We start from the raw sequence: 12851 nt of genomic DNA, 5'->3' as shown, positions 1-12851 counted from the left end.
CCACACCATCCACCTCTCCAACTATAATTAATTGCAGTTCTATTCTTCAGTTCTGTAGAAGGGTCGCCACCTTGGACTCGTAATGATAACTATGTTTCTCTCTTCATAGATGCTGCTAAACCTGCTGCCTTTATGCAGCATTCTATTTTGATTTATAATTGTTCCTGCATTTGGCTGGGGTTACATGATTTGACATGCGAACTAGGTTTCCCTGACACAATATGTTGACAGGCCAACAAGAGGTGAGGCCACGTTGGATTTGGTTTTGGGTAATGAACCAGGCCAGGTGTTGGATTTGGAGGTAGGAGAGCACTTTGGGGACAGTGACCACAATTCGGTGACGTTTACGTTAATGATGGAAAGGGATAAGTATACACCGCAGGGCAAGAGTTATAGCTGGGGGGAGGGCAATTATGATGCCATTAGACGTGACTTGGGGGGGGGGGGGGGGGGTAGGGTGGAGAAGTAGACTGCAAGTGTTGGGCACACTGGATAAGTGGAGCTTGTTCAAGGATCAGCTACTGCGTGTTCTTGATAAGTATGTATCGGTCAGGCAGGGAGGAAGGCGTAGAGCGAGGGAACCGTGGTTTACCAAAGAAGTGGAATCTCTTGTTAAGAGGAAGAAGGTGGCCTATGTGAAGCTGAGGTGTGAAGTTTCAGTTGGGGCGATGGATAGTTACAAGGTAGCGAGGAAGGATCTAAAGAGAGAGCTAAGACGAGCAAGGAAGGGACATGAGAAGTATTTGGCAGGTAGGATCAAGGAAAACCCAAAAGCTTTCTATAGGTATGTCAGGAATAAGCGAATGACTAGGGAAAGAGTAGGACCAGTCAAGGACAGGGATGGGAAATTGTGTGTGGAGTCTGAAGAGATAGGCGAGATACTAAATGAATATTTTTCGTCAGTATTCACTCAGGAAAAAGATAATGTTGTGGAGGAGAATGCTGGGACCCAGGCTATTAGAATAGATGGCATTGAGGTACGTAGGGAAGAGGTGTTGGCAATTCTGGACAGGCTGAAAATAGATAAGTCCCCGGGGCCTGATGGGATTTATCCTAGGATTCTCTGGGAGGCCAGGGAAGAGATTGCTGGACCTTTGGCTTTGGTTTTTATGTCACCATTGGCTACAGGAATAGTGCCAGAGGACTGGAGGACAGCAAATGTGGTCCCTTTGTTCAAAAAGGGGAGCAGAGACAACCCCGGCAACTATAGACCGGTGAGCCTCACGTCTGTAGTGGGTAAAGTCTTGGAGGGGATTATAAGAGACAAGATTTATAATCATCTAGATAGGAATAACATGATCAGGGATAGTCAGCATGGCTTTGTGAAGGGTAGGTCATGCCTCACAAACCTTATCAAGTTCTTTGAGAAGGTGACTGAACAGGCAGACGAGGGTAGAGCAGTTGATGTGGTGTATATGGATTTCAGTAAAGCGTTTGATAAGGTTCCCCACGGTAGGCTATTGCAGAAAATACGGAGGCTGGGGATTGAGGGTGATTTAGAGATGTGGATCAGAAATTGGCTAGCTGAAAGAAGACAGAGGGTGGTGGTTGATGGGAAATGTTCAGAATGGAGTTCAGTTACAAGTGGCGTACCACAAGGATCTGTTCTGGGGCCGTTGCTGTTTGTCATTTTTATCAATGACCTAGAGGAAGGCGCAGAAGGGTGGGTGAGTAAATTTGCAGACGATACTAAAGTCGGTGGTGTTGTCAACAGTGTGGAAGGATGTAGCAGGTTACAGAGGGATATAGATAAGCTGCAGAGCTGGGCTGAGAGGTGGCAAATGGAGTTTAATGTAGAGAAGTGTGAGGTGATTTACTTTGGAAGGAATAACAGGAATGCGGAATATTTGGCTAATGGTAAAGTTCTTGGAAGTGTGGATGAGCAGAGGGATCTAGGTGTCCATGTACATAGATCCCTGAAAGTTGCCACCCAGGTTGATAGGGTTGTGAAGAAGGCCTATGGAGTGTTGGCCTTTATTTGTAGAGGGATTGAGTTCCGGAGTCAGGAGGTCATGTTGCAGCTGTACAGAACTCTGGTACGGCCGCATTTGGAGTATTGCGTACAGTTCTGGTCACCGCATTATAGGAAGGACGTGGAGGCTTTGGAGCGGGTGCAGAGATTTACCAGGATGTTGCCTGGTATGGAGGGAAAATCTTATGAGGAAAGGCTGATGGACTTGAGGTTGTTTTCGTTGGAGAGAAGAAGGTTAAGAGGAGACTTAATAGAGGCATACAAAATGATCAGGGGGTTAGATAGGGTGGACAGTGAGAGCCTTCTCTCGCGGATGGAAATGGCTGGCACGAGGGGACATAGCTTTAAACTGAGGGGTGATATAGGACAGAGGTCAGAGGTAGGTTCTTTACGCAAAGAGTAGTGAGGCCGTGGAATGCCCTACCTGTAACAGTAGTGAACTCGCCAACATTGAGAGCATTTAAGAGTTTATTGGATAAACATATGGATGATAATGGCAGTGTAGGTTAGATGGCTTTTGTTTCGGTGCAACATCGTGGGCCGAAGGGCCTGTACTGCGCTGTATCGTTCTATGTTCTATGTAGTAGCGAAAATTAATTAATACTATGGACAAATTTTGACGTTTTCCTTGCCTAATACTAAAGCAGTTTTTTAAGGCGTGACTCTCGGTGCCGCCGCGTTGGGTCCTGCTGTGATTTACAGGCTGGGGATGGATAATAGTCCTAAAGCACGGTAGGGCAGCATTGTGGATAGCACAATTGCTTCACAGCTCCAGGGTCCCAGGTTCGATTCCGGCTTGGGTCACTGTCTGTGCGGAGTCTGCACATCCTCCCCGTGTGTGCGTGGGTTTCCTCCGGGTGCTCCGGTTCCCTCCCACAGTCGACAGATGTGCAGGTTAGGTGGATTGGCCATGATAAATTGCCCTTAGTGTCCAGAATTGCCCATAGTGTTGGGTGGGGTTACTGGGTTATGGGGATGGGGTGGAGGTGTTGACCTTGGGCAGGGTGCTCTTTCCAAGAGCTGGTGCAGACTCGATGAGCCGCCTGGCCTCCTTCTGCACTGTAAATTCTATGATAAAGGATTATTTTAATTGCATCGCTGGTTAAAGCCGAGTGTGGAGCCGCTTGACTAGTTTATATAATTCCGAGGTCCTAAAAACGGAACCTCTTTGGTTTGCTTGCCTAATCTTTTCTAATCATCCAGGGCGGGGTAGCACTTGAGCCCTTTCTGAGCTCGGCGGCGCCACGTGGGGGGACCTGGCGCCTGGTGGCTTGGGGGACCACAAGATGATTGGCGTCCCCGGCTGATTGACAGGGCAGCTCCCCCCGCTGGACCAATGGACGGCGGGGCCCCGGTAACGGCTGCGGCCAATTAGCGGCAGAGGGCGGGGCCACCGCAGCCCGGCTTCCCGGCTCTATAAAGGAGAGGCGGCTGATGCAATCCACAGGCGCTCGAGACGGCAGGTGCACGGGGTGGCTGGCGCGGACGTTGGGGGAAAAGCTCAGGTAGGGAGGGGGCGATGGCTGGGACAGGACTGAACCGGGGCGGGCCGCGGCCTCGTGCCCCACCGCCTTCACCCCCTCCTCACAGGGGATGCTGAGTGGGGGTAGATGCGGCCTCCCCTCGGGTGGCGCAGTGTCGGGGGGGTGCGGAAACTTTGTGACGCAGCCCCGTTGTGACCGCGCTGATCACCCATTTCTCTCTCTGCTTCAACGCTTCTCTTGTGGGGCTGTGTTGATATTTTTGATCATGTACAGCGCCGTGTGTTTCTCCTTCTCTGCGACGTCTAATTAATTTATGGGGCATCTTCGGAAGCTGCTCCTCTGGAATTAAACAGGCCAAGGGGTGAAATTCAAACCAGCTTTTATGTCGGCATGTTCCTGCAGCTTCACAATCGTATATTAATCTCTTGTAGTTTAATCTCAGTTGAAGGTCAGGTCGTGTGTGTGTGTGTCTCTGCCTCCTTATTATCAGGTGACTTTCCTGGTACTTTTTAAAGAGCATTAATGGGAAGGGAGGAGAATCGACTTAAGGAAGCGTAGCACGACGCACACCCATCTGCATCAATGGCGCCGGAGTGTGGATGGTCGATAGCTTCCTGGGGGTCGCCATCCCCAACAGTCTGTCCTGGTCCATTCAAGGAAGCCCAACAATGTCTCTACTTCCTACGGAAGTTAAAGTAATTTGGCATGTCTGCATTGACTCTCTCAAACCTCTACAGATATACGATAGAGAGCATCCTGTCCGACTGCAACATAGCCTGATATGACAATTGCTCGGCCCAAGATCGCAAGAAACTACAGAGTGTGGTGAACTCAGCCCAACACATCACACAAGCTTGCCACCCCACATTTATTCTGTATACACCTCTCCCACTGCCTCCGGAAGGTAGACAGCATTATCAGAGTCCCCTCCCACCCAGGCATTTCCTTCTTCCGGAACCTTCCATCAGCCAGAAGGTACAGAAGTCTGAAGAGCTGCACATCCAGACATAGGAACAGCTTCTTCCCAGCAGCTGCAAGACTCGTCAACGACTCCCCCTCAGACTCATCTGTTCCCTGTAAGAATACTATTCACGACACCCTATGCTGCTCTTGCTCATGTATTTGCTTTGTTTGGCCCTTGTTCCACACGGTAACCAATCACTGTCGATGACAAATGGTACAATGTTCTCTGTTGATTATTCTTTTTGTCTGCTGTGTACGTTCTGTCGGCCACAGAAACATACTTTTCACTGTATTTCAGTACATGTGACAATAAATCAAATCAATGGGGGGGGGGGGCAGTGCTGCTTTCTTGTGTCATCTATGGCTGACATTTATCATCCTCTGTTTAAGGGGAGGCTAGTTTAAGTGCATGATGATGGAGAAAGTATGTGCAGAAAAGCTTGATTAAGTAGAGTGGGATGAAACATTTATGAAGCAAAAGCTGCCTCAGCTGAATGGCCTGTTTGTGTGTTATTCATTCTGTGTATCTTGGAAAATACTTCAAACTCACTCCTTCAGTTTTCCAGGTTTCGAACTCTTAGATTTTCAAGATGTGTTCTCATCCACTTACTTTGTCACCTGACAAATTACTTTTCTCCGCTAAGGTTCTCAAGTAATTGTGGCATGAAGGCTTCAGAGTATATTTGTAAAACAGAAATACCCTTTGAACTCAAGTTTTCCAGAACAGCTGCAGGCCATTTCATCCCTCTGCCTTTTTTGTCATTTAGTGAAGAGGCTGATCCTGTGACCTAACGCTGTGTACTTGCTGTTCCCCCATAATCCCCTCAACGTTACCCAGCAGTCATTGACATTTGTGGAAGAACGTTCCAATTTCATCCATCATTTTGAATGTAGAAGTGTTTCCTGGCTTCTTCTGAAAGGCTTGTGTCTAATCTTTAAGCTTTACACCCAATTCCTAGATTCCCTGACCATCAGAAATAGGGCAGTTCATCTTCAGATCTTCAGTCAATTCAGCCCTCAATTCCAGGAAATGCAACCCTAGTTTGTGTAATCTATGATTTATCCCTTGGGATACAGGTATTATTCTGCTAACCCCACTGTCTGAGGCAGAACCAAGCTGTCACAACTTTGGTGTCCTATTTGACCCTGAGGTAAACATATCTGCACTATCACTACTGCAAAAAGGGCTGATTTTGCCCTATCTCAGCCCCTGCTGAAACCCTCAACCATACCTTTATTACCTCCAGACTTGATCACTTTAACACACACTATCCTCCATAAACTTGAGGTCATCCTAACTCCCTCTGAGTCTAGTTTACAGTGCGGTCTCATCACTGACCCTGTGCCACAGGTTACCACCCTCCAACCTGAGAAAGATTCTCTTTATTGCTGCTTTCTGTTAGTTCGCCAGTTCTCTATCCATGCCAGGATATTACCTCTGACACCACAAACTCCTATCTTGCGTAGTAGCTTTTGTGTGGCACCTTGTCAAATGCCTTTTGAAACTCCAAATATGCAACATTGACTGGTTCTCCTCTATCTTGATTGATACTTTTGCAAAGAAATCTAGTAAATTTGTCAGACATGATTTCCCCTTCGTGAAACCATGCTGACTGCTTGATCAGATTATTACTTTCCAAATGGTTTTCTCTCCTTAATAATTGGTTCTAGTATTTTTCCAATAACTGAAGTTCAACTAACTAGCCTGTAGTTTCCTGCAATTTGCCTCCTTCCATTTTTGAACAAGGGCACCACATTGGCAGTTTTCCAATCTTTTGCCACAGTTCCAGAATACAAGGATTTTTGGAAAAAGATTAAACACTAGCTCTTTTAAGATCCGTTCCAGGGGACTTATCAGCCTTTAACCCTATTGGTTTGCCTAACACCAATTCTCTGGTGATGGTGACTAATTTAATTCCTCTCCCGTGTTATTTAGAACTATTTCTGGGTGCTTGTTGTATCCTCTCCGGTAAAGACTGATGCAAAATATCTATTTAACTTCTGCCATTTCCTTGTTCCTCATAATTACATCCCCAGTTTCATTCTCTTAAGGAGTCGATGCTTTACTTCTCTTTTCCATGTCCCTAAAAAAACTTTTGTTGACTTTTTGTTTATTTTGGCTCTTGAATTCACTCATGACCTCTACCTTGCTGTCCTCCTGTAAGGCACTTCTTAAAACCTACCTCTTTTAACCAAGTATTTTGTTATCTGACCTAATATCTCCTTGTATGGCTCGTCTTTTGATTATTTTCTGTACCAATTTATGACATGTACATGGGGTCCCAAGTTTATTTAAACTTCCAATCTGGCTTTTAACCACTTAGAAAGTACTCTGCTCTTTTTGATCCACAGTGGATGACCTATTTCTCTACATTGAAATCCATTTGCCACAAATATCTCTTTGTAAGTTTCTATTGCAAGACTATCTTTGTGTCATCAACAAACTTAAATATATGGCTTTCTATCTTCTCTTCAGTCGTCAATAAATATGATGAGTAGTTGACACCCCAACACATCCGCCGAATACAACTTTATCAGTCACAGTCATGACTGCAGATAACTGAAACTAGCACTGAGAAAAATTTGTTTAGCAATTTGCATTTAATTATAAGGATATTCAAGAACGCTCAATGCATTCCGGTGGGGGGGGGGGGTTCTTTTTGGAGTAGTCGTGCTGGAATAGTGGTGATGGAGAGAAACTGCTAGAATACGCTGGTGGGAACAACAGGGATAGCATAGTGGTTAGCACAGTTGCTTCACAGCTCCAGGGTCCCAGGTTCGATTCCTGGCTTGGGTCACCGTCTGTGCAGAGTCTGCACGTTCTCCTCGTTTCTGCATAGGTTTCCTCCAGGTGCCCCGGTTTCCACCCACAGTCCAAAGATGTGCAGCTTAAGTGGATTGGCCACCTAAAACTGCCCTTCGGAGTCCAGAAAGGTTAGGTGGGGTTACGGGGATAGGCTAGAAGTGTGGTTTCTCTATACATATTGATATTCTGTCCTGGTGTGACTTCTCCCCGCCACGCCCGGCCCCTCCTTTGGTATTCCCCTTTTTCGTTCAGGATGCACTTGTCCCCTGGCTCCTATTCTTTCTTTCTTTCCCCCCCCCCCCTCCCTCCCTTTATGTTTCTGCTGCCTGCTGTGCGGGTTTGGGCTCCCCCCTTAGGAAATGGAGAGGAAGCATGTGAGGTAACGTTAGATGGTGGTTGCAGTTGTGTTTAGTAATCAGGGTCTTTTTAAAGGACAGTCAATTGATTAGGGGGGGGGGGGACATATATTGCAAATATTAGTGATTTTAACCTAATTGCTATCTCATTGAAGACATCATAAAACCAATATGTTCTTTGTACATCAACATAAACATTGTTTCAGTTCAGTTTAAAAAATGTGTACAAGTTAATCCCTGACTTATTGCATACGTTCATTAATATGTTGAACAAAAACAAAATACTGAAATAAAATTAAAATGCTGGGAAATCTGAGATCTGACCATCTTTTTGCGGAGAAGCAGTTTACGTTTCGAGTCTGTATGATGAGGGAGAAAAGGGATAAATTTTATAGTGTTTGAGGGGGTCAGAGATAGGTGAGAACTAGGTGAGATTTGACAATTATGTTGTGGGCAGAAGACCAAGTGTTAAAAGACTAAAGAAGGTGCTGATACTGGTGTAAAGGTAAGACAGCAGAATATGTTCTTTGTTCTGCAGGCAGTCTTTCCTCAACTCCTCCTGGCTCCTTCAATTTTTTACAAGCACCCTCATTCCATGTTTTCTTTCATGTAGAGTGCAAGGCAGTTTTTTTCCCCCCACCTTTCTCTCATCCTAAAAAAATATATTTTCCTAATTTTCTCTCAAAGTATTTGGACAACCCAAAGACTGGCATCAACTTTATGATGAGGAATAATGATTCATTCTATTCCTTGAAAATATTGCTCATGGATAAGTCAACCCTCCACTTTTTGCCTTTAACTTTGGTCTGAAAAGCTCACCTTTACCTGATTATATCGGGTACTGCCATATCCAAAAAGGCATTGGTCATCATTCTCTACCTCTTATTCAAATTGATGTGTGGATATGCCACTGTCTGCCTTTTTGTTTTGTTTACTGTCCAGATTTCCCCAGTCAGTTTTTACCGACCAGTATTTCACCTTTGTGTTTTTCTCAATGTGTGCCACACACCACTTTCTTTTTTTTTTTTTTTTTTTGCCTGGGGCGCATTTTTACCAACCGGCCAACCTCCAGAGGTTTCAAACATTCACATAGATTGCACATGCGCGTGCTTAAATTCCACTTGCCCTGTCCCAGAGGAGAACCACACATTTCTTTTGTGTGATTGCTGCTGGTGCCGCCTTCCTGGATCGAGTCACCCAGACTCCCAATGTTAGCTCCTTTTTCTCCACAGGTGCTGTCAGACCTGCTGAGATTGTCCAGTATTTACTATTTTTGTTTCAGATTCCAGCACCCGCAGTAATTTGCTTTGATCCTCCCATTGGTCAGCGGAACAATTGGACATCGGATGTGATGTTAGGAAAGCTAATCACCCCGTTGGATAATCTGGGTGGCAGTCATACGGAGCAAGCCAAAATGCATTCTCAACGTAAAAGCCGGTCGTGGCTTTTGGGCACTTCTCCCACGATTGGGAGCGCTACGACCGATTGCTCCGTGACCCTCCCAACACCTGCCCATGACCCTGAGTTTGAAAAACCCTGGTGTAGTGGTACTGTCATTGGATTGGATTGGATTTGTTTATTGTCACGTGTACCGAGGTACAGTGAAAAGTATTTTTCTGCGAGCAGCTCAACAGATCATTAAGTACATGAGAAGAAAAGGGAATAAAAGAAAATACATAATAGGGCAACACAACATATACAATGTAACTACAAAATCACTGGCATCGGATGAAGCATACAGGGTGTAGTGTTAATGAGGTCAGTCCATAAGAGGGTCATTTAGGAGTCTGGTGACAGTGGGGAAGAAGCTGTTTTTGAGTCTCTTCGTGCGTGTTCTCAGACTTCTGTATCTCCTGCCCGATGGAAGAAGTTGGAAGAGTGAGCAAGCCGGGTGGAAGGGATCTTTGATTATACTGCCCGCTTTCCCCAGGCAGCGGGATGTGTAGATGGAGTCAATGGATGGGAGGCAGGTTCGTGTGATGGACTGGGCGGTGTTCACGACTCTCTGAAGTTTCTTGCGGTCCTGGGCCGAGCAGTTTACCTGGACTGGTAATTCAGAGACATCGGGTAATGCTCTGGGGACCCGAGTCCCACCATGACGGATGGTGAAATATGACATCCTTGAAAATCTGGAATTAAAAGTCTCATGATGACTGAAACCATTGTCAATTGTAAAAATCCATCTGGTTAATTAATGTCCTTTCGGGAAGGAAATCTGGCATCCTTATCTGGTCTCCATGTAACTCCAGATCCACAACAATATGGTTGACTGTTAATTGCTCTCCCGGATGGGCAGTAATGAGACCCACATCCCATGAGTGAATAATCCCATAAGTAGCTGTTGAGGCAAATACCACTCCTGAATTTGACAGGATGATATATAATCGTAAATGGTGGAAGAATATGCTCCGACTGCTCCAGTTTCCTCCCACAGTCCAAAGATGTGTGGGTTAGGTGGATGTCGTGATAGATTGCCCCTTCTGTCCAGGGATGTGCGGGTTAGATTACAAGGTTATTGGGATAAGGCGGGGTGGACGGGGGAGTGCACATGGGTAGAGTGATCGTTCACCGGATTGGTGCAGACTCGGTGGGCTGAGTGTCTTCCTTCTGCACTGTAGGGATTCTAGTTGGGCTGAATAGACGCTCAATTAAGTGTGGTAATAAAGATTATTTTAGAATTGAACATGAATTGGGGTATAGTGCTTTACTACTGAGTTAAACTTGTATTCTTTCTTTCTCATAGTTGAATGATGCCGGTTTTCAGGAATTTGGCCAAGACTGCCAAAGAGGTGCTACTGATCAATGGTTGTAGTTGCCAGATTCCTGCTATGTCGATCAGGCTAATGAGCTGGTCCCCAAGGCAAGTGAATGCAGATGCCAGCTTTCATTCCGTGTCGTTTGCTGAATCAGATCATCCCCGTGTTCTTATCACAGGTACGTGTTTCTTCATTTGATACTTTTTGATATATTTGTGAAAAAGAAAGTCTACATAAAATTATACACTTGTTTTTGTTTTACTTTAAATTCTGTGCGTGCGCACGTGTGTGTGTGCGTGCGCACGTGTGTGTGTGCGTGCGCACGTGTGTGTGTGCGTGCGCACGTGTGTGTGTGCGTGCGTGCGCACGTGTGTGTGCACGTGTGCATCAAGAGTGTTTGGCGCGAGGATGTCAAAAGGCGCAAAAAAACAATCTAGTTAAGAAAGGTGGAAGCAGTATCTGTCGGAAGAGCCGAGCAAAGTGCAGAGCACAGGAGGACCCAAGGTGGCAGAGAGGGGCAAGTGCATCGATTGGGGCCACAGCTCTCGCGGTAGATGGGCTGAAGTAATGGCCGTCGAATTTGAGAAACCATTCAGCAAGCATTTTGAGAGGAATCGGAGGGAAATGATGCCTAGGTACTGATAAAGGAGGCGTTGGAAAAGACGTCGGAGAATGTGCGGGAGCACGACAAGGTGTTGAAAGGAGTGGAGGAGGCCATGTCGTGGCACAGTGACCAGTTAGCCTGGATAAATGCTGATCTGTGGAGGAAAATAACAGGCCTGAGAGCAAGGTTCGATGACCTTGACAACAGGTTGAGGCTGCAGAACCTCGGGATCATGGGGCTGCCTGACGAGGTAGAGGGTCAGAAGCCAACTTTGAGTTGATGTTGATGAAGTTGCTGTGGGAAGAGGATCAGGTTCTCTATCGAGCTGGATCAAGCCCACTGGTCGCCTTGGCCGAAGACGCAGGGTAATGAACCACCGCGAACAGTGATGGTGTTCTTTCACAGCTATCTGTCGAAGGGGAGGGTCCTAAGATAGACCAAGGAGAATCGGGAGGTGCGGTGGGAAGGCAGCAGTACCCGCTGCTATCAAGCCACTGTAGCGTAACTTGCAAGAAGGCGAACTGTCTTTAACAGGGTGAAGTCGGCGTACGGTTTGGCATGGTTTACCCGGCAAGGCTGAGAGTGATGTTCAAGGAGAAAGACCACATTTTCGGGGTGGTGGAAGTGGAGTCATTTATTAAAGCCAGAGATCTTGGACTGGACTGGAAGGAGTTTGAACTTAGTTGGTGGTTGGGATGGATTTGTACAGGGGCTTTGTAGTGGTAACGGTCTAGGTATGTATAGTTTTTTTTTCTCATTTGTTCCCTTTTCCCATTTTTCTGCAAGTGCTTGTACAGATTTGGTGACAATTGAAATTGATACAGGTTGGCTTGGGAGTTCTTTCCTTTTGTTACATATTTGTATGTTTTTTTTTGTAGAAGGTAGGGCTCGAGGGGTGTTGGCAGTTTTGGATTGTTCTTTCATCAAGTTATCCAAAGTTGTATTTAACCGTTATGTATTGCTTGGGATTGCCGGAATGTTTGCATGAATAATGAACTGATCTTGTAGAGATAACTGCTCACTTTTTTTTTCCAACCAAACTACTGTTGAAAGGAAATGTTATGTTGACCTTTTTATTCTAATAAGCGTTCTGAATTGCAGGTGGCTTGGGACAACTTGGTGTTGGGCTTGCTAACTTGCTAAGGTATGTAAGTTAAACTTTGTATTTGAAATACATAGATGGTGAATGTGCAACAACTGATAAACCTGACCTGCGTTATAAATGTTTGACACTCGCATGAGATCGTCTCCACAAATAATATGAATGGAATCTACCAAATCCCAAAGAAGATGGGAGAATTTTAAAACATAAATGGGATCAACCTAAAACCATGTCTGTTGGTGTTTTCCATGATCATTGTTTACGATTAGTTAACCTGAATCAGGCCACTACTAATAGAAAAGTTAGGAGCAAGATGAAGCCATTCAACCCTTCAAGCCCACTTCGCCATTCATTATGATCATGGCTGATTGTCTAACTCAATAGCCTGATCCCACTTTTCCCCATAGCCTTTGATCCCCTTCACCCCAAGTGCTATATTTAACTGTTTCTTGAAACTATACAATGTTTTGGACGCCACTACTTCCTGTGATAACGAACTCCACAGGCTCACCACTCTGGGTGAAGAAGTTTCTGCTCATCTCTGTCCTAAATGGTCTACCCCATATCCTTAAGACTGTGACCCCTGATTCTGGACACCCCATTATGAACATCTTCCTGCAACTACCCTGTCCAGCCTGTTAGAATTTAATAGGTTTCTATGAGATGCCCCCTCATTCTTCTGAACTCCAGCGAATACAATTCTAACCGATTCAATCTCGCCTCCTGAATCGGTCCTGCCACCAGGAATCCGTCTATTAAACCTTGGCTGCACTGCGAGAAAATCTTCCTCAGATAAGGACACCAAAAC

General features: G+C 45.7%; 1 protein-coding gene across 3 annotated transcripts in view; it reads left to right on the top strand.

Annotated features, from left to right (window-relative positions):
- The first annotated feature begins 3359 nt into the window (after positions 1–3359).
- The window catches only part of tdh (L-threonine dehydrogenase), a 133367-nt gene continuing 123875 nt past the window's right edge, over positions 3360–12851 (top strand). For 2 of the 3 annotated variants that reach the window (XM_072499041.1, XM_072499039.1), the window contains exons 1-3: positions 3360–3477; positions 10325–10515; positions 12043–12085. In XM_072499041.1, the coding sequence (XP_072355142.1) occupies positions 10329–10515; positions 12043–12085 (230 nt within the window). In that variant the 5' untranslated portion in view covers positions 3360–3477; positions 10325–10328. Of the gene's footprint in view, positions 3478–3714; positions 4533–10324; positions 10516–12042; positions 12086–12851 lie in introns of those variants that run through there. The other variant, XM_072499040.1, reaches the window with a different exon arrangement.

The sequence above is a fragment of the Scyliorhinus torazame genome, chromosome 4, assembly GCF_047496885.1.
Source record: "Scyliorhinus torazame isolate Kashiwa2021f chromosome 4, sScyTor2.1, whole genome shotgun sequence".
Lineage (NCBI taxonomy): Eukaryota > Metazoa > Chordata > Chondrichthyes > Carcharhiniformes > Scyliorhinidae > Scyliorhinus > Scyliorhinus torazame.
The sequence above is the reverse complement of the archived record's forward strand: the minus strand, read 5'-3'. Positions and strand labels throughout refer to the sequence as shown.